This window comes from Pantherophis guttatus, chromosome 3, assembly GCF_059756535.1.
Source record: "Pantherophis guttatus breed Tessera chromosome 3, ASM5975653v1, whole genome shotgun sequence".
Lineage (NCBI taxonomy): Eukaryota > Metazoa > Chordata > Lepidosauria > Squamata > Colubridae > Pantherophis > Pantherophis guttatus.
In genome coordinates this window covers 94,957,969-94,979,265 of record NC_142065.1, presented here as the reverse complement: position 1 = coordinate 94,979,265, position 21,297 = coordinate 94,957,969, and the positions used below count along the sequence as shown (strand labels likewise).

General features: G+C 37.5%; 1 protein-coding gene and 2 long non-coding RNA genes across 4 annotated transcripts; all 3 read right to left on the bottom strand.

Moving 5' to 3' along the window:
• Positions 1–2,283: 2,283 nt before the first annotated feature.
• On the bottom strand, positions 2,284–10,591 carry LOC132711356 (complement factor H-like). Of its 2 annotated transcripts, none has more exons than XM_060690094.2 (4): positions 10,321–10,591; positions 8,095–8,289; positions 7,458–7,539; positions 2,284–2,546 (listed from the first exon to the last, which is right to left on the bottom strand). In XM_060690094.2, the coding sequence occupies exons 1-4, from the start codon at positions 10,559–10,561 to the stop codon at positions 2,537–2,539; spliced, it is 528 nt and encodes a 175-aa protein (XP_060546077.1). In that variant the 5' UTR covers positions 10,562–10,591; the 3' UTR covers positions 2,284–2,536. The 2 variants fall into 2 exon arrangements, with proteins under 2 accessions (XP_060546077.1, XP_060546075.1); XM_060690092.2 differs by having other exon boundaries at positions 7,458–7,640; positions 10,321–10,574.
• Positions 10,592–12,925: 2,334 nt separating this feature from the next.
• On the bottom strand, positions 12,926–15,563 carry LOC148114695 (uncharacterized). Its single transcript, XR_015733174.1, has 2 exons — positions 15,153–15,563; positions 12,926–13,120 (listed from the first exon to the last, which is right to left on the bottom strand). It is a non-coding gene; the product is annotated as an uncharacterized LOC148114695 (long non-coding RNA).
• A 2,194-nt stretch (positions 15,564–17,757) lies between these two features.
• Positions 17,758–20,395, bottom strand: LOC148114694 (uncharacterized). Its single transcript, XR_015733173.1, has 2 exons — positions 19,985–20,395; positions 17,758–17,952 (listed from the first exon to the last, which is right to left on the bottom strand). It is a non-coding gene; the product is annotated as an uncharacterized LOC148114694 (long non-coding RNA).
• Between the last annotated feature and the right edge of the window lie 902 nt (positions 20,396–21,297).

Genomic DNA, 21,297 nt, shown 5'->3' with positions numbered 1-21,297 from the left:
CCCCTTCAGTAAACTGGGTGTAGGAATGGCCAATGCATGACACATCTGGCTAGCAGGCTGGAAGTTTGATAGCCCTGCTCTAAATGGTCTGAAATATGAGTGTGCTGATAACCTCTTTTAGATTGAAATTCAATTGTACTTTCATCTTCAGAATATGTTTGGTCCCATTCCTCCCACCTTAGCTATATTTTGTTGCATCTCAAATCTTCTTCCCTTGTTATTTGAGGAACTGCAAAAGGGCATAAATCAGATGCTAATTTTACCCTGAATAATTTGTTTGAGAATGGGATCACTGTTTAGATATAGAAAAATCTATGTTGCAATAGGGCAAATATGTTAGAGAGTTCAGCAAATCAGTTTATTCCCTTTCGTATCTCCCTCCACATTTTTCATTACTCCTACAACTGTTATTAGTTATTAACTAAACTGCCTGACTCACTTAAACAATATAAACAATAAGCAAAACAATATTATAAATATATGAAGTAGAAAGAAAGATATTTTACATTATCTCTTACATATATTTATTAATTTACTCACAGTATATGTGAGATTTGTTAGGTTAGCCAGCTTCTAAATTACTCTGTGTTATTTACAATATATCCAATACAGAAGTTTTAAAAGCAGCTAAAACAACATGAGTGCTTGTACCAAAACTGCATTCTCACTGTTTAGAAAAATTACTCAACAGGGATTCTAACCCTAGAATATTCTAACCCTAAACCTGATAACAAAGCCACATTGCAATGGAAAATCTCCCTTACACAAAGACCAGGTTTGGTCAATTTCTGCTGTGATATGGTTGAAGGTTAGGGTTAGGGTTTTTTAAATTTTTAAATTTTCTGGGTTTCAAAAGCATTTTTGCTCCCTATAGATTTAAGCATTAAGCATTTAAGAAAAAAACCTAGTGATTCTGGACAAATTGACTTCTTACAGATTTCTTATTACACAACCCTAGAATCTTTCAAGCTAATAAATATTATTTTGATATTTCTGAGTGAGTTTGTATGGTTCCCAACCCGTGGTCATCCAATGATAGAAGTTAGTTATTCTATCAACAAATAATGAATAATTAAATGAATGAATGAATCATGGGTGAAATCCAGCAGGTTCTGACAGGTTCTGGAGAACCGGTAGCGGAAATTTTGAGCAGTTCAGAGAACCGGTAGCGGAAATTATGAGTAGTTCGGAAAACCGGCAAATACCACCTCTGGCTGGCCCCAGAGTGGGGTGGGAATGGAGATTTTGCAATATCCTTCCCCCAGGAGTGGGGAGAGAATGAGGAGTTTGCAGTATCCTTCCCCTGGAGTGGAGTGGGAATGGAGATTTTGCAGTATCCTTCCCCTGCCACACCCACCAAGCCACACCATGCCCACCAAGCCAGGCCCACAAAATCAGTAGTAAAAAAAATTGGATTTCACCACTGGAATGAATGAATGAATGATTAGTGTCCTCTGCGTTCCTCATGGGAAAATTTAATAAAATGAGAAAAAGATCTAATGTGAGAAAAAAATCTTGTTTGGCTCGGCTTCATTATGACGCATCCAAAATCTTTTGTCCGAAACTACTGAAAATCTTTTGTCTCCTCCTCCTCCTCCTCCTCCTCCTCCTCCTCCTCCTCCTCCTCCTCCTCTTCTTCTTCTTCTTCTTCTTCTTCTTCTTCTTCTTCTTCTTCTTCTTCTTCTTCTTCTTCTTCTTCTTCTTCTTCTTCTTCTTCTTCTTCTTCTTCTTCTCCTCGTCCTCCTCCTCCTCCTCCCCCTCCCCCTCCCCCTCCCTCTTCCAAAATCAATCCAGTAGGAAAAATACACAATGTTGTCCACAAGTAATTGCAATGGGTTGTTAAAATTGGTGAAATGTGTACTCCTCAACTTGTTGCTCTACAAACTTCACAATGACACCAGGGAAGTCGAGGGTATCTGGTGGTCTTCCATAAGAATGAAAAAATTTACCATATCCAGGAGATGGATATTGTCTATGTAATACACCACTCTTTCCCCCCTCCTCCCCAGGTTTTTTTTTTGGGGGGGGGGGAATGATGAATATTTCTGATACCCCTTTCCAAACTTCCCCTTCAATCCTCATGTGATTGCCCCCTTAAGATATTTTTCCTTTCTTTTACATCTATATGCTAAAATTATCAATTACAATTATCTATAATCATTGTTTAAGATGAGCTGCTGTTTGATCATTCAGATTAATCAAAAGTTGAAAGGTAAAATGTATATATAAATTCTTCATTCCTCACTTGAGATAAATTTTGAAAATGTTATTTATGATGTTACCTTATAATTTATTTATTTATTTAGATAATTTACATTGCCGCCTATTCGCACATGGATATTATTTTATCTGCCTTAAAGATAGTCTATAAACTTGTTTTTAAATGAGATCATTTCCCCAGTAATTATAGTTGGCAGAATTCGTCTTTTACAGACTAGGCTTTATAACTGTATGCAATCCAGCTTCATGTGGTCATGAAGAGAATGATATATTCATCTTCTGGTTTAAAGGGTGCTGCATATGTCCTGTTGTTCATTTACTTAGACCTGTAAAACAAAAAGTGAACAGTAAAGAAATAAATTTGCATCTGTATATTTTATGTAATTCTTTTTTAAACTGATTTATCTGATCTGCAGCAGAATGTAATAATTTTAAGATATCAAACTACATGGGAAAGAAAATTCAGTATCTACATTTTTACACCAAAGAAATTACTCAAGGGACTCAAAAGTTATTAAATTAATAGCCTGATTGTTAAGTGAATCAGGCTTTCCTATTGCTGGTTAGAAGGTCACAAAAGGTGATCACATTACCTTGGAATACAGCAACCGTCATAAATATGAGTCAGTTGCCAAGTATCTGAATGTTGATCATGTGATCATGGGGATGCTGCAAAGGTCATAACTGTGAAAAATGGCCACTTTCTTCAGTGCTGTTGTAACTTTGAACGGTCTCTAAATGGACTGTTGTAAGTCAAAGACTACCTGTAAAATGTTCACTACAGAAATGTTTGATATTTATATGTAAATCACAACAAAAATTTGTATTTCACTAATACCATTTGTATTCATTGCAATTTCAAACGCAATCCCCGTTGTACAATAATATTCCTGTGATCCAAATGAAATTCCTTCCATTCAGAGCAATGGGAGAGAAGTACTATGATTCCAAAACTGAAGACCAGAAGATCCCTCTGTCCTAAGGCTGAAATGAGTGGAAACTGTTATTTCACTTCAGTGGGTTATTTTCATTGATTCTATTGTCCTCAGTACAACAAATGCAATCAGTGTGCACCCTAAGTTTCCAAGAGAAAGCAAGTAATCTTTAGGTCGGGTCTGGTAGTCTCTTGAAGTCAATAACATTTCATTTAATGATTGATAATCTATCTCATCCAATTCATTTCAGAGGGTCTTCGTGTTCAACCTATTTTTTCATTTATTCTAAGGTTGGAAATATGGGATACCTTATTGTACATGTAATGAATGTTTTACAGTGCTTACTAATTCATTTAATTTTTTTTTAAATCTAGTCTTGGGTCTTTTGACAGATATTTACAGGTAGTCTTTGACTTACAAAGATTCATTTAGTGACTGCTCAAAGTTACAAAAAAAATGACATGACTATTTTTCACACTTATGACCGTTGCAGCATCCCTATAGTCACATGATCAAAATTTGAATGCAGGCAATTGTATCATATTTATGATGGTTGCAGGGTCCTGGGATCATGTGATCACCTTTTGTGACCTTCTGACAAGTAAAGTCAATGGGGATGCCAGATTTACTTGTCACTAACTTAACAACTGCAGTGATTCCCTTAACAACTGCGGCACAAAAGGTTGTAATATGGGGCAAAGTTGACTTAACAAATGTTTCACTTAGAAACAAAAATTTTGGGCTCACTTGTGGTCATAAGACAAGGACTATCTGTACAAATATGTATGTAGACACATGAGTAAATTGCATATGCAAGTTCAAAGGGAAGGAGAATATTTCAATATCAGTGGAAATGAAATAAATAAAGTAAAATGTATGGGCGTTCATTTGGAAACATTCATTCAAAGGCAATGAAATCAGTGAAAATAGCTCACTTAGTTTAAAGTAGAGTTTCCATCAGAGGTGGGTTTCAGCAGGTTCTGACCAGTTCTGGAGAACCAGTAGCAGAAATTTGGAGTAGTTTGGAATACCGGTAAATACCACCTCTGACTGGTGGCCCCCATCTATTCTCTGCCTCCTGAGTCCCAGCTAATTGGGAGAAAATGGGGATTTTGCAGTAACCTTCCCTGGATTGGGGAGGGAATGGAGATTTTACAGTATCCTTCCTCTGCCATGCCCGCCAAGCCACAGCCACCAAGCCATGCCACGCCCACCAAGCCACACCCACAGAACCGGTAGTAAAAAAATTTGAAACCCACCACTGGTTTCTACTCATTTCAGCCCCAGGACAGAGGAATTTCCTGATCTTGGAATCTGTTAGGATTTAGCAACAGACCAGAAGAGATGAAATGCTGGCAGATTTTTTTCCCCCTGTCCCATTCCTCTTTGTTTTTAAGTATTACCCCCATCCCCATAGAACTTCTCTCCCATTGCTCTGAATGGAAGGAACTTTATTTAGATCACAAGGATCTTAACAAGTGTTTTGATTTAGAAGAACTGCAGAAGACCAAGTTACTTTAGAATCCATTACAACCACAACTTTAGTTGCCAGAGTTTTGGCCTTTTAAATATTTAAAGTGCTTTTGTCAATGCCTAGATATATAGGAATATAGCTATACTGTAGATATAGACAGAGGAAAGAAATGTTAATATTGGCAAATTAAAGTATTTTTATGAAAATATGCATATAGGAATGCAATCTGGATAGTGAAGTTTCCCTTCCATGCATTGAACTCTAAATGAGCTGGAACTTGGATGTGGTTGATAGCCTCTGATACATTGAAATTCAACAAGATTTCCCTCCTCTCTATATATTGAAAGCTTTTGCATCCACCTGAGCCTTATATTGTGTTGTCTCATATCTTCTTCACTTGTTGTACAAGGAGCTGAGAAAGATCAGATGACATATAAAAAATTTTACAGTAAAGAATTCCTTTGATAAAGAGATTAAAGTTTATGTGGAAAATTCTATGTTGCAATAGAGTAAAATAATTAGAGATCTGAGTAAATAGATTTTTCTCTTTCTTTTCCCCTCATTTTCCTTTTGTCTCTCAGCTGTTACAGTCATGAACTAAAGCACCTAAGATCCACAATGTCTTTTAAGCAAGACAATGTTCCTTGTGTAAAAGGCAGAGGAGTTCTAAGAGAATACAATAGTGGAATAATATACAGACACATACAAACACACAAAAGTATTATTCAAATATAAATTTCAAATCAGCCATGCTGGGAAGAAACAGGAGAAGAAAATAATTGTAGAATAACTATCTCTAACCCTTCAGCTATCAAATTTGAAAGTAAGAGCCTGAAATGAGTTAGTATTAGCTATTTATTGTAACAATTATCAGTTAATTTTATAATTACTGCAAAGTATAGACTACCTTCTATACTCTCTGTTGATTGAGGCCAGTTCTTTTCTTCCTTTTCCTTCATGAATGATTTTTGCAACCATCAAAAACAGTGATAAATATATGATTGACTCAAAAGTCTGATTAGTATGACTATCTGAAAATATAGTCTCAGCTTCAGTGTCTTGTGAAATGAATATTATCCTCCTTGTCTTTTTGTGAAAGATATAATCACCAATTTAGACATCCACTAATTTCTTTGCATTTATCCTGATATAAACCCAACTGAAATACATCTCTATAATTTCAGTCACTCTGATTTAGGAAGCCTTATGTTAGACATGATAATCACTTGGTTATTATCGCATCAAGTTCTTTATTAACTGAAAAAAACTCCTCCAGATGGGTTTGAATTTATAATACTGACACAAAATATTTTGCTATTCACAAATCAATTACTGAAAAATGTTGTATTTGAAAAAAGGGATTGGAATGCTAAACGATATTCTTAAAGAATTTGGGCATTACAAATTTCTAGAAAGCCTCAAATGAAAAATTGAACTATTTGCTTTTGCTAAAAATAATTGGGCCTTTAATGAATGCAGCAGAAACTGTTTTCCTCTTGATTTCTTTTCTTAACTTACCCTTTTGAGAAGAGCAGCCTGGCCAGAGAAGAAAAACAACAACAAGGAGCAGCCAGCCCTTCATAGCTCTTCAGGTAATTTCCCAACGACTAACATTCAGTTCAGCAGTTTGGCTATTTCATATGATTTCTCCAAGCTACTACCATCCCTTCCTCCTTTTTGCTTGTTGCTTTGCTTTTTGTTAGGAAATCAAAATATCTTCAATGGATCAGTCTGAATTTATATCATGGCAAATTTTAGCTCATTTTGTGTTAACTAAAATTTTTTGGAGATGTGTAGTTGGAAACCCTACAGCAATTTCTAAGACATAGCTTAATCTTGTTTTACTTATTATAATTAAAACCTGGCTCTGCTGATTGGCCTACGGGCATTGGATTGGGGTGTTTTATACTGGAGGTGGTTAGTTGATTAAGAGAAGTCTGCACTTTCACCCCATTGTCTATTGGTCCCTTCCTTGGCTATTTTGCTAATTTAGTGTTAACATTTATCATTTTATTGCATTCATCGTTTATATTGTTATTTGTATGTTGTTGTAAACTGCTTGGAGTCACTTGCTGGAGAGATGGGCAGCATATAAATTTAACAAATAAATACATTTTTATACAATATCTTACTGCCCAAACAGAAAAAAAGGAAAACAAAACAAAACAAAGAAAAATAAGGCATTATATCTGTTTGTGATTTTCCCATGTTAGATTTTAGAATAGGCAGAAATCCATTTGGCTGAACCTCCCTCTGATTATGCACATCAAGTTCGATTATGCTAACTCCAGAGGAACCCCAGGAGGAGCCATCATAGGGGATTTTGATTGGATAGTGAATTGGAATGTTTACTGTTCTACTCTGTTTCTTTATGAAATAGATTACAAATTGTTTGTCAAGAAAAATCATTTTTGAATTTCTTTTATTTTTTTGAAGAATTCAAGAATCTGCATGCTAAAATATCAATTCCAGTTATCTATTGTCATTGCTTTAAGATGGGCTGATGGTTGATTGTTCAGATTAATCAAATGTTGCATTATAATATTTTATCTGCCTTAAAGATGCTCTATAAACCTTTTTTAAAATTTTATCATTTATGTAAAAGACATAAGAAATAGATGACAAAGTTTAATAAATAAAAGTATGACATTGTCATACTTCTAGGCACATACATACCTTCATCTAATCATAGCATAATTCCCTGTGGAGATAGGACTCTGTTTTCACGCCTGCTCCTGAATTATCACAAATTCAAGAAAAATATCTATAGCAAAGCACAATAAGCAATTTCAAGTCAGGCATTTTTAGCTGCCATTCCTAAAACTTACCTGTCAGGATACAACTTGGAGCAGGTGACCAGCCATTTTTTGTGCAAGTGGATGTTGACTGCTGGTTTGCAGGAGAATATCCCTGATCACAAACAAATGTAATGTCGTTACCTTCTATGTACATGTCCTGATAAGTACTAGCAAAATGACCATTATGAATACGTAGAGAAGTATCACATTTTTCTGAAAGCAAAAATAACAATTGGGTTTCATCATTCATGGTTCTTGGAAGGCTACTCATACTATGCGTGATATCTAATGCACAGAGATGAGAAGATATGAAGAAGGAAGAAACTGAGGAAGAACACTAGTTTTCTGTTGGTTTGCTTTTTTTTTTTAAAGACGCAGCTCTTCCCCTCTCTCTTTTAAGTTTTTAGTACAAATACATTTACAAACTGTAGGCTCCAAAACAATCTTTAGGGGCCCTTGAGAAGAGATAGCAGTACAAGCATTACTGCAGGAGGCATATGTACTGAAGAATAGGCTGAGATCTCTATTGGATGCTATTTCTTCAAGGTTAAGGCAAGGTCAGAGTAGCATCTCCCTCTTCAAGATTAAAGCGAGGTCAGAGTAGCATCTCCCTGGCCTGTTTTGTATACTTGGCAATATCTACTGCAAACGGAAAAGAATTACTTACTGAAACATTTTAGTTCTGGGACATAGTGGGATTTGATGCATGTTGCTGCTTGCCACATTTCCTTGTTTGTAGGCAGAAAACCATGATTACAAGAAAAATAAATTGATTGTCCCTCCGATATTGGAAATGGTCTGTACAGTTCATATGGTTTGGCCATTCTTCCATTTTCTATACGGATATAGTCACAGCCCCTTTCTGAAGGGAAGGGATAGAAAAAAAAAAGTAAGGCACCCATAATATTCAGAATATTCTATCAGTTCATTTGTTTTGCTTATATCTGTTCTAGCATCAGATGTGAAGCTTTTAGCTATGTTCTTCTAATGCGTTTTCAGAATCTGGCCTGGGTTTCTGCCCTGCATCTGAAGAAGGAAACAGAAAGTGACAGTGGAAGATAGGAGAATAAAAGACCTTTATTTCTTCCACTTACTATCTGTGAGCACTGTAGGGATAAAGTAGTGATATTGGCTTGACATATTAGATCTTAAACTGGAGGCATTGTAAAGTGGGATTCATTTTTACAATTTTTTTCTGTCTTCCTGTTTTATCACTGCACAGTGACTTATCAAAGCATTATTATTTTTGCTGGTATTATATTTTTATTTTATCCTGTATTTTCATATATTTCAGGCAGCAAATATAGCTTATCCGGGGCAGCCTGAGAATGGATGGGGGGGGCAGAGGGCCAGAGCATCAGCACTCCCAGTTCCTCCGCCTCTCCTCCTCCAACACCGACTACAGTGCGTGCAAAGTTAAAAGTGTGCATCTTCCCCCTCCCCTTCAAATGACTGATCAACTGCACACTCCCATTCCTTGCTATGCAAAATGCTTTCCTCCCCGAATCCACAAACGTGGCAGGCGATTGGCGCTGCCACCTGAAAATGCTTTCCTCCCTGGTTCTCAGAAGCACATTGCAGGGGAACCGGCCATCACCTGAAACATGGCTCTGTGAATTGCATCAGGCCAATGGGCAGCAGTGGCTGGAAAGGAGGGATGGTTTATTTTAGGGGCTCCCAGGTGCGGAGAGGGCTTAGGTGGTGGCAGCAGCGGTGGCAGTTCCTCACATTGCTGGGGAGTGAAGTCATCATGGTGATTATCTGCCCAGACCTGCCCGATGGGTGGCCAGAGGAGGGACCAGCCGCAAACCATGGGACCCACCTTTTTTACCGAAGCCACCGGGCAGATTCCCCACCCCAGACTGTCCCAAAGAGGCTTGGTCCTCAGGCTGTGCCCCAACCCAGATCCCCGCTGTCTGGAACTGCCCAAAAATGCGACACACAGAGGTTGAAAATATCCGAAGGGTGGCGGTGGGCAGGGCTACATTCAGACTATAAGATGCACACAGATTTTCACCCTCTTTTTGGGGGTGAAAGGTGCGTCTTATAGTCCAAATTTAGTGTTAACATTTATCATTTTATTGCGTTCATCTTTTATATTGTTATTTGTATCTTGTTGTAAACTGCTTGGAGTCACTTGCTGGTGAGATGGGCAGCATATAAATTTAACAAATACTGTAAATACATTTTTATACAATATCTTACTGCCCAAACAGAAAAATAGGAAAACAAAACAAAACAAAGAAAAATAAGGCATTATATCTGTTTGTGATTTTCCCATGTTAGATTTTAGAATAGGCAGAAATCCATTTGGCTGAACCTCCCTCTGATTATGCACATCAAGTTCGATTATGCTAACTCCAGAGGAACCCCAGGAGGAGCCATCATTGGGGATTTTTGATTGGATAGTGAATTGGAATGTTTACTGTTCTACTCTGTTTCTTTACGAAATAGATTACAAATTGTTTGTCAAGAAAAATCATTTTTGAATTTCTTTTATTTTTTTGAAGAATTCAATGCTAAAATATCAGTTCCAGTTATCTATTGTCATTGCTTTAAGATGGGCTGATGGTTGATTGTTCAGATTAATCAAATGTTGCATTATAATATTTTATCTGCCTTAAAGATGCTCTATAAACCTTTTTTAAAATGTTATCATTTATGTAAAAGACATAAGAAATAGATGACAAAGTTTAATAAATAAAAGTATGACATTGTCATACTTCTAGGCACATACATACCTTCATCTAATCATAGCATAATTCCCTGTGGAGATAGGACTCTGTTTTCACGCCTGCTCCTGAATTATCACAAATTCAAGAAAAATATCTATAGCAAAGCACAATAAGCAATTTCAAGTCAGGCATTTTTAGCTGCCATTCCTAAAACTTACCTGTCAGGATACAACTTGGAGCAGGTGACCAGCCATTTTTTGTGCAAGTGGATGTTGACTGCTGGTTTGCAGGAGAATATCCCTGATCACAAACAAATGTAATGTCGTTACCTTCTATGTACATGTCCTGATAAGTACTAGCAAAATGACCATTATGAATACGTAGAGAAGTATCACATTTTTCTGAAAGCAAAAATAACAATTGGGTTTCATCATTCATGGTTCTTGGAAGGCTACTCATATTATGCGTAAGGTGACCAGACGTCCCGCTTTTGGCGGGACAGTCCCGATTTTTAGCAATTTGTCCCGCGTCCCGTGGCGTTTTAAAAAAGTTCCGATTTTTCATTCTGCCTCCTGAGTCCCAGCTGATGGCTAGAGGGAAAAGAAATGTTTAAACTCTTGCCGCGGGGCTTCAAAGGGCCGCCCTACAGGTGATCAGTGTAAAGAGTTCCTGGAGCAGATTTTTTTCCCCTAGCTATGCTGAAGAAGCGAAAGCAAAAGTAGGGTCTTTGCTGCAATGTGACAAAAGGAGGCAGAGAGAGATTTCTTTTTCTTTTTCCTCACCAAAAAAGGAAGGTTCAAAACTGCAAACAATGGGAAATTTAGGAGGAGAGTTCAAGATTTTAAAACACAAAAGAAAAAAAGCTCTATTTAACTAGGGAATTGTAATAATTGAGATACTATTAATTGTATATTGTGTTGAAAGCAGAAATGGTTAAGTTGTGGTTTGGAGGAATATATGGGGGAAATTATTTGGTTTATTATTATTTTTAGTAAATATAATTAATTGATTTGTAAGAAATTGGATTGCATGGAAATAATTGGAATATTCATGTTCATATTGATTAATATACAAAAAAGATAGTTATATAACTAATTGATTTATATTAAAATGTTGAATTTGTATTAAAGAACTGTATTACATAATTACATAATTAACCAATGTGAGGATGGATATAAAAATAGATGACAATGGGAAGGGGTATAATATAAAATAGAACGGGAAAATTGAATTTGATTAAGATTAGAGATGAGGATGAAGGGTAATATTGTTTTCTTTTTAAAAAAAATAGATGAGGAATAAATATGGCAAAAAGGAAATATAGAAAATGTAAATTTAATTGAAATGACTAAACACTGTTTAAATTTGTGAACCAGCCAAATATTCTGTTCAAAGAAAATACATTGTATGTTCGTATGTGTGTTTCTAATTATTGCTATTTATTCATATTTGTTCTCTTTTATTCTTTAAAGTTTAACAATTCATTCTTTATCTTAATATCTTTATATTTGTTTGGGGTTGGCTTTCTTCCCTTTCATCTTTTTTATTGTACAGTAATCTTTCTCCTCAAACCTACCACCTCTGTCTTTTCTTTCCTTCTTACTTTCTCTTCCCTCCACCCTCTTCTTCTCCTCCCTATTTCCTCTTCCTTTCTCCTTCTCCTCCTCTCTTCCTCCCTCTCTTACCGTCACTCCTACTCTAATTTCCCTTCCCTTCCTTCATCCCTCTCTATTACTGTATCCTTTTATGCATATGGACTACTCAGGGGACTGAAAAAGTTATTTTTGACTGGTCCTCGCACTTTTGACCAGTCCTCGAACTTACGACTGTCCTCACATTTTACGTTTTTTGCCCTATCTTATCACCATGGTGAAGAGAAACAGTTGTGAAATGAGTGACATGGTTGTTAAGAATGCTGCACGGGCATAAATGTGAGGATGGTCATAAGTGTGAGGACCAGTCAAAAGTGCAAGGACCTGTCAGAAATGACTTTTTTCAGCCCTCTGGTTAGTCCTTTTGTGCATATGGACTACTCAGAGGGCTGAAAAAGTTATTTTTGACTGGTCCTCGCACTTTTGACCAGTCCTCAAACTTACGACTGTCCTCACATTTTATGTTTTTTGCCCTATCTTATCACCATGGTGAAGAGAAGCAGTTGTGAAATGAGTGACATGGTTGTTAAGAATGCTGCACGGGCATAAATGTGAGGATGGTCATAAGTGTGAGGACCAGTCAAAAGTGCGAGGACTTGTCAGAAATGACTTTTCTCAGCCCTCTGAGTAGTCCCTATACATATACCCATGGCCACCCGGTCACATGACCAGCTAGCCACGCCCACCCAGTCACATGACCTCCAAGCCACGCCCACAAAATAAGCCACGCACACAATGGTGTCCCTCTTTACCAATGTTAAAATCTGGTCACCTTAACTATGCGTGATATCTAATGCACAGAGATGAGAAGATATGAAGAAGGAAGAAACTGAGGAAGAACACTAGTTTTCTGTTGGTTTGCTTTTTTTTTAAAGACGCAGCTCTTCCCCTCTCTCATTTAAGTTTTTAGTAAAAATACATTTACAAACTGTAGGCTCCAAAACAATCTTTAGGGGCCCTTGAGAAGAGATAGCAGTGGAGAGCATTACTGCAGGAGGCATATGTACTGAAGAATAGGCTGAGATCTCTATTGGATGCTATTTCTTCAAGGTTAAGGCAAGGTCAGAGTAGCATCTCCCTCTTCAAGATTAAAGCGAGGTCAGAGTAGCATCTCCCTGGCCTGTTTTGTATACTTGGCAATATCTACTGCAAACGGAAAAGAATTACTTACTGAAACATTTTAGTTCTGGGACATAGTGGGATTTGATGCATGTTGCTGCTTGCCACATTTCCTTGTTTGTAGGCAGAAAACCATGATTACAAGAAAAATAAATTGATTGTCCCTCCGATATTGGAAATGGTCTGTATAGTTCATATGGTTTGGCCATTCTTCCATTTTCTATACGGATATAGTCACAGCCCCTTTCTGAAGGGAAGGGATAGAAAAAAAAAAGTAAGGCACCCATAATATTCAGAATATTCTATCAGTTCATTTGTTTTGCTTATATCTGTTCTAGCATCAGATGTGAAGCTTTTAGCTATGTTCTTCTAATGCGTTTTCAGAATCTGGCCTGGGTTTCTGCCCTGCATCTGAAGAAGGAAACAGAAAGTGACAGTGGAAGATAGGAGAATAAAAGACCCTTATTTCTTCCACTTACAATCTGTGAGCACTGTAGGGATAAAGTAGTGATATTGGCTTGACATATTAGATCTTAAACTGGAGGCATTGTAAAGTGGGATTCATTTTTACAATTTTTTTCTGTCTTCCTGTTTTATCACTGCACAGTGACTTATCAAAGCATTATTATTGTTGCTGGTATTATATTTTTATTTTATCCTGTATTTTCATATATTTCAGGCAGCAAATATAGCTTATCCGGGGCAGCCTGAGAATGGGTGGGGGGGGCAGAGGGCCAAAGCATCAGCACTCCCAGTTCCTCCGCCTCTCCTCCTCCAACACCGACTACAGCGCGTGCAAAGTTAAAAGTGTGCATCTTCCCCCTCCCCTTCAAATGACTGATCAACTGCACAGTCCCATTGCCTGCTATGCAAAATGCTTTCCTCCCCGAATCCACAAACGTGGCAGGCGATTGGCGCTGCCACCTGAAAATGCTTTCCTCCCTGGTTCTCAGAAGCACATTGCAGGGGAACCGGCCATCACCTGAAACATGGCTCTGTGAATTGCATCAGGCCAATGGGCAGCGGTGGCTGGAAAGGAGGGATGGTTTATTTTAGGGGCTCCCAGGTGCGGAGAGGGCTTAGGTGGTGGCAGCAGCAGTGGCAGCTCCTCACATTGCTGGGGAGTGAAGTCATCATGGTGATTATCTGCCCAGACCTGCCTGATGGGTGGCCAGAGGAGGGACCAGCCGCAAACCATGGGACCCACCTTTTTTACCGAAGCCACCGGGCAGATTCCCCCACCCCAGACTGTCCCAAAGAGGCTTGGTCCTCAGGCTGTGCCCCAACCCAGATCCCCGCTGTCTGGAACTGCCCAAAAATGCGACACACAGAGGTTGAAAATATCCGAAGGGTGGCGGTGGGCAGGGCTACATTCAGACTATAAGATGCACACAGATTTTCACCCTCTTTTTGGGGGTGAAAGGTGCGTCTTATAGTCCAAATTTAGTGTTAACATTTATCATTTTATTGCGTTCATCTTTTATATTGTTATTTGTATCTTGTTGTAAACTGCTTGGAGTCACTTGCTGGTGAGATGGGCAGCATATAAATTTAACAAATACTGTAAATACATTTTTATACAATATCTTACTGCCCAAACAGAAAAATAGGAAAACAAAACAAAACAAAGAAAAATAAGGCATTATATCTGTTTGTGATTTTCCCATGTTAGATTTTAGAATAGGCAGAAATCCATTTGGCTGAACCTCCCTCTGATTATGCACATCAAGTTCGATTATGCTAACTCCAGAGGAACCCCAGGAGGAGCCATCATTGGGGATTTTTGATTGGATAGTGAATTGGAATGTTTACTGTTCTACTCTGTTTCTTTACGAAATAGATTACAAATTGTTTGTCAAGAAAAATCATTTTTGAATTTCTTTTATTTTTTTGAAGAATTCAATGCTAAAATATCAGTTCCAGTTATCTATTGTCATTGCTTTAAGATGGGCTGATGGTTGATTGTTCAGATTAATCAAATGTTGCATTATAATATTTTATCTGCCTTAAAGATGCTCTATAAACCTTTTTTAAAATGTTATCATTTATGTAAAAGACATAAGAAATAGATGACAAAGTTTAATAAATAAAAGTATGACATTGTCATACTTCTAGGCACATACATACCTTCATCTAATCATAGCATAATTCCCTGTGGAGTTAGGACTCTGTTTTCATGCCTGCTCCTGAATTATCACAAATTCAAGAAAAATATCTATAGCAAAGCACAATAAGCAATTTCAAGTCAGGCATTTTTAGCTGCCATTCCTAAAACTTACCTGTCAGGATACAACTTGGAGCAGGTGACCAGCCATTTTTTGTGCAAGTGGATGTTGACTGCTGGTTTGCAGGAGAATATCCCTGATCACAAACAAATGTAATGTCGTTACCTTCTATGTACATGTCCTGATAAGTACTAGCAAAATGACCATTATGAATACGTAGAGAAGTATCACATTTTTCTGAAAGCAAAAATAACAATTGGGTTTCATCATTCATGGTTCTTGGAAGGCTACTCATATTATGCGTAAGGTGACCAGACGTCCCGCTTTTGGCGGGACAGTCCCGATTTTTAGCAATTTGTCCCGCGTCCCGTGGCGTTTTAAAAAAGTTCCGATTTTTCATTCTGCCTCCTGAGTCCCAGCTGATGGCTAGAGGGAAAAGAAATGTTTAAACTCTTGCCGCGGGGCTTCAAAGGGCCGCCCTACAGGTGATCAGTGTAAAGAGTTCCTGGAGCAGATTTTTTTCCCCTAGCTATGCTGAAGAAGCGAAAGCAAAAGTAGGGTCTTTGCTGCAATGTGACAAAAGGAGGCAGAGAGAGATTTCTTTTTCTTTTTCCTCACCAAAAAAGGAAGGTTCAAAACTGCAAACAATGGGAAATTTAGGAGGAGAGTTCAAGATTTTAAAACACAAAAGAAAAAAAGCTCTATTTAACTAGGGAATTGTAATAATTGAGATACTATTAATTGTATATTGTGTTGAAAGCAGAAATGGTTAAGTTGTGGTTTGGAGGAATATATGGGGGAAATTATTTGGTTTATTATTATTTTTAGTAAATATAATTAATTGATTTGTAAGAAATTGGATTGCATGGAAATAATTGGAATATTCATGTTCATATTGATTAATATACAAAAAAGATAGTTATATAACTAATTGATTTATATTAAAATGTTGAATTTGTATTAAAGAACTGTATTACATAATTACATAATTAACCAATGTGAGGATGGATATAAAAATAGATGACAATGGGAAGGGGTATAATATAAAATAGAACGGGAAAATTGAATTTGATTAAGATTAGAGATGAGGATGAAGGGTAATATTGTTTTCTTTTTAAAAAAAATAGATGAGGAATAAATATGGCAAAAAGGAAATATAGAAAATGTAAATTTAATTGAAATGACTAAACACTGTTTAAATTTGTGAACCAGCCAAATATTCTGTTCAAAGAAAATACATTGTATGTTCGTATGTGTGTTTCTAATTATTGCTATTTATTCATATTTGTTCTCTTTTATTCTTTAAAGTTTAACAATTCATTCTTTATCTTAATATCTTTATATTTGTTTGGGGTTGGCTTTCTTCCCTTTCATCTTTTTTATTGTACAGTAATCTTTCTCCTCAAACCTACCACCTCTGTCTTTTCTTTCCTTCTTACTTTCTCTTCCCTCCACCCTCTTCTTCTCCTCCCTATTTCCTCTTCCTTTCTCCTTCTCCTCCTCTCTTCCTCCCTCTCTTACCGTCACTCCTACTCTAATTTCCCTTCCCTTCCTTCATCCCTCTCTATTACTGTATCCTTTTATGCATATGGACTACTCAGGGGGCTGAAAAAGTTATTTTTGACTGGTCCTCGCACTTTTGACCAGTCCTCGAACTTACGACTGTCCTCACATTTTACGTTTTTTGCCCTATCTTATCACCATGGTGAAGAGAAACAGTTGTGAAATGAGTGACATGGTTGTTAAGAATGCTGCACGGGCATAAATGTGAGGATGGTCATAAGTGTGAGGACCAGTCAAAAGTGCAAGGACCTGTCAGAAATGACTTTTTTCAGCCCTCTGGTTAGTCCTTTTGTGCATATGGACTACTCAGAGGGCTGAAAAAGTTATTTTTGACTGGTCCTCGCACTTTTGACCAGTCCTCAAACTTACGACTGTCCTCACATTTTATGTTTTTTGCCCTATCTTATCACCATGGTGAAGAGAAGCAGTTGTGAAATGAGTGACATGGTTGTTAAGAATGCTGCACGGGCATAAATGTGAGGATGGTCATAAGTGTGAGGACCAGTCAAAAGTGCGAGGACTTGTCAGAAATGACTTTTCTCAGCCCTCTGAGTAGTCCCTATACATATACCCATGGCCACCCGGTCACATGACCAGCTAGCCACGCCCACCCAGTCACATGACCTCCAAGCCACGCCCACAAAATAAGCCACGCACACAATGGTGTCCCTCTTTACCAATGTTAAAATCTGGTCACCTTAACTATGCGTGATATCTAATGCACAGAGATGAGAAGATATGAAGAAGGAAGAAACTGAGGAAGAACACTAGTTTTCTGTTGGTTTGCTTTTTTTTTAAAGACGCAGCTCTTCCCCTCTCTCATTTAAGTTTTTAGTAAAAATACATTTACAAACTGTAGGCTCCAAAACAATCTTTAGGGGCCCTTGAGAAGAGATAGCAGTGGAGAGCATTACTGCAGGAGGCATATGTACTGAAGAATAGGCTGAGATCTCTATTGGATGCTATTTCTTCAAGGTTAAGGCAAGGTCAGAGTAGCATCTCCCTCTTCAAGATTAAAGCGAGGTCAGAGTAGCATCTCCCTGGCCTGTTTTGTATACTTGGCAATATCTACTGCAAACGGAAAAGAATTACTTACTGAAACATTTTAGTTCTGGGACATAGTGGGATTTGATGCATGTTGCTGCTTGCCACATTTCCTTGTTTGTAGGCAGAAAACCATGATTACAAGAAAAATAAATTGATTGTCCCTCCGATATTGGAAATGGTCTGTATAGTTCATATGGTTTGGCCATTCTTCCATTTTCTATACGGATATAGTCACAGCCCCTTTCTGAAGGGAAGGGATAGAAAAAAAAAAGTAAGGCACCCATAATATTCAGAATATTCTATCAGTTCATTTGTTTTGCTTATATCTGTTCTAGCATCAGATGTGAAGCTTTTAGCTATGTTCTTCTAATGCGTTTTCAGAATCTGGCCTGGGTTTCTGCCCTGCATCTGAAGAAGGAAACAGAAAGTGACAGTGGAAGATAGGAGAATAAAAGACCCTTATTTCTTCCACTTACAATCTGTGAGCACTGTAGGGATAAAGTAGTGATATTGGCTTGACATATTAGATCTTAAACTGGAGGCATTGTAAAGTGGGATTCATTTTTACAATTTTTTTCTGTCTTCCTGTTTTATCACTGCACAGTGACTTATCAAAGCATTATTATTGTTGCTGGTATTATATTTTTATTTTATCCTGTATTTTCATATATTTCAGGCAGCAAATATAGCTTATCCGGGGCAGCCTGAGAATGGGTGGGGGGGGCAGAGGGCCAAAGCATCAGCACTCCCAGTTCCTCCGCCTCTCCTCCTCCAACACCGACTACAGCGCGTGCAAAGTTAAAAGTGTGCATCTTCCCCCTCCCCTTCAAATGACTGATCAACTGCACAGTCCCATTGCCTGCTATGCAAAATGCTTTCCTCCCCGAATCCACAAACGTGGCAGGCGATTGGCGCTGCCACCTGAAAATGCTTTCCTCCCTGGTTCTCAGAAGCACATTGCAGGGGAACCGGCCATCACCTGAAACATGGCTCTGTGAATTGCATCAGGCCAATGGGCAGCGGTGGCTGGAAAGGAGGGATGGTTTATTTTAGGGGCTCCCAGGTGCGGAGAGGGCTTAGGTGGTGGCAGCAGCAGTGGCAGCTCCTCACATTGCTGGGGAGTGAAGTCATCATGGTGATTATCTGCCCAGACCTGCCTGATGGGTGGCCAGAGGAGGGACCAGCCGCAAACCATGGGACCCACCTTTTTTACCGAAGCCACCGGGCAGATTCCCCCACCCCAGACTGTCCCAAAGAGGCTTGGTCCTCAGGCTGTGCCCCAACCCAGATCCCCGCTGTCTGGAACTGCCCAAAAATGCGACACACAGAGGTTGAAAATATCCGAAGGGTGGCGGTGGGCAGGGCTACATTCAGACTATAAGATGCACACAGATTTTCACCCTCTTTTTGGGGGTGAAAGGTGCGTCTTATAGTCCAAATTTAGTGTTAACATTTATCATTTTATTGCGTTCATCTTTTATATTGTTATTTGTATCTTGTTGTAAACTGCTTGGAGTCACTTGCTGGTGAGATGGGCAGCATATAAATTTAACAAATACTGTAAATACATTTTTATACAATATCTTACTGCCCAAACAGAAAAATAGGAAAACAAAACAAAACAAAGAAAAATAAGGCATTATATCTGTTTGTGATTTTCCCATGTTAGATTTTAGAATAGGCAGAAATCCATTTGGCTGAACCTCCCTCTGATTATGCACATCAAGTTCGATTATGCTAACTCCAGAGGAACCCCAGGAGGAGCCATCATTGGGGATTTTTGATTGGATAGTGAATTGGAATGTTTACTGTTCTACTCTGTTTCTTTACGAAATAGATTACAAATTGTTTGTCAAGAAAAATCATTTTTGAATTTCTTTTATTTTTTTGAAGAATTCAATGCTAAAATATCAGTTCCAGTTATCTATTGTCATTGCTTTAAGATGGGCTGATGGTTGATTGTTCAGATTAATCAAATGTTGCATTATAATATTTTATCTGCCTTAAAGATGCTCTATAAACCTTTTTTAAAATGTTATCATTTATGTAAAAGACATAAGAAATAGATGACAAAGTTTAATAAATAAAAGTATGACATTGTCATACTTCTAGGCACATACATACCTTCATCTAATCATAGCATAATTCCCTGTGGAGTTAGGACTCTGTTTTCATGCCTGCTCCTGAATTATCACAAATTCAAGAAAAATATCTATAGCAAAGCACAATAAGCAATTTCAAGTCAGGCATTTTTAGCTGCCATTCCTAAAACTTACCTGTCAGGATACAACTTGGAGCAGGTGACCAGCCATTTTTTGTGCAAGTGGATGTTGACTGCTGGTTTGCAGGAGAATATCCCTGATCACAAACAAATGTAATGTCGTTACCTTCTATGTACATGTCCTGATAAGTACTAGCAAAATGACCATTATGAATACGTAGAGAAGTATCACATTTTTCTGAAAGCAAAAATAACAATTGGGTTTCATCATTCATGGTTCTTGGAAGGCTACTCATATTATGCGTAAGGTGACCAGACGTCCCGCTTTTGGCGGGACAGTCCCGATTTTTAGCAATTTGTCCCGCGTCCCGTGGCGTTTTAAAAAAGTTCCGATTTTTCATTCTGCCTCCTGAGTCCCAGCTGATGGCTAGAGGGAAAAGAAATGTTTAAACTCTTGCCGCGGGGCTTCAAAGGGCCGCCCTACAGGTGATCAGTGTAAAGAGTTCCTGGAGCAGATTTTTTTCCCCTAGCTATGCTGAAGAAGCGAAAGCAAAAGTAGGGTCTTTGCTGCAATGTGACAAAAGGAGGCAGAGAGAGATTTCTTTTTCTTTTTCCTCACCAAAAAAGGAAGGTTCAAAACTGCAAACAATGGGAAATTTAGGAGGAGAGTTCAAGATTTTAAAACACAAAAGAAAAAAAGCTCTATTTAACTAGGGAATTGTAATAATTGAGATACTATTAATTGTATATTGTGTTGAAAGCAGAAATGGTTAAGTTGTGGTTTGGAGGAATATATGGGGGAAATTATTTGGTTTATTATTATTTTTAGTAAATATAATTAATTGATTTGTAAGAAATTGGATTGCATGGAAATAATTGGAATATTCATGTTCATATTGATTAATATACAAAAAAGATAGTTATATAACTAATTGATTTATATTAAAATGTTGAATTTGTATTAAAGAACTGTATTACATAATTACATAATTAACCAATGTGAGGATGGATATAAAAATAGATGACAATGGGAAGGGGTATAATATAAAATAGAACGGGAAAATTGAATTTGATTAAGATTAGAGATGAGGATGAAGGGTAATATTGTTTTCTTTTTAAAAAAAATAGATGAGGAATAAATATGGCAAAAAGGAAATATAGAAAATGTAAATTTAATTGAAATGACTAAACACTGTTTAAATTTGTGAACCAGCCAAATATTCTGTTCAAAGAAAATACATTGTATGTTCGTATGTGTGTTTCTAATTATTGCTATTTATTCATATTTGTTCTCTTTTATTCTTTAAAGTTTAACAATTCATTCTTTATCTTAATATCTTTATATTTGTTTGGGGTTGGCTTTCTTCC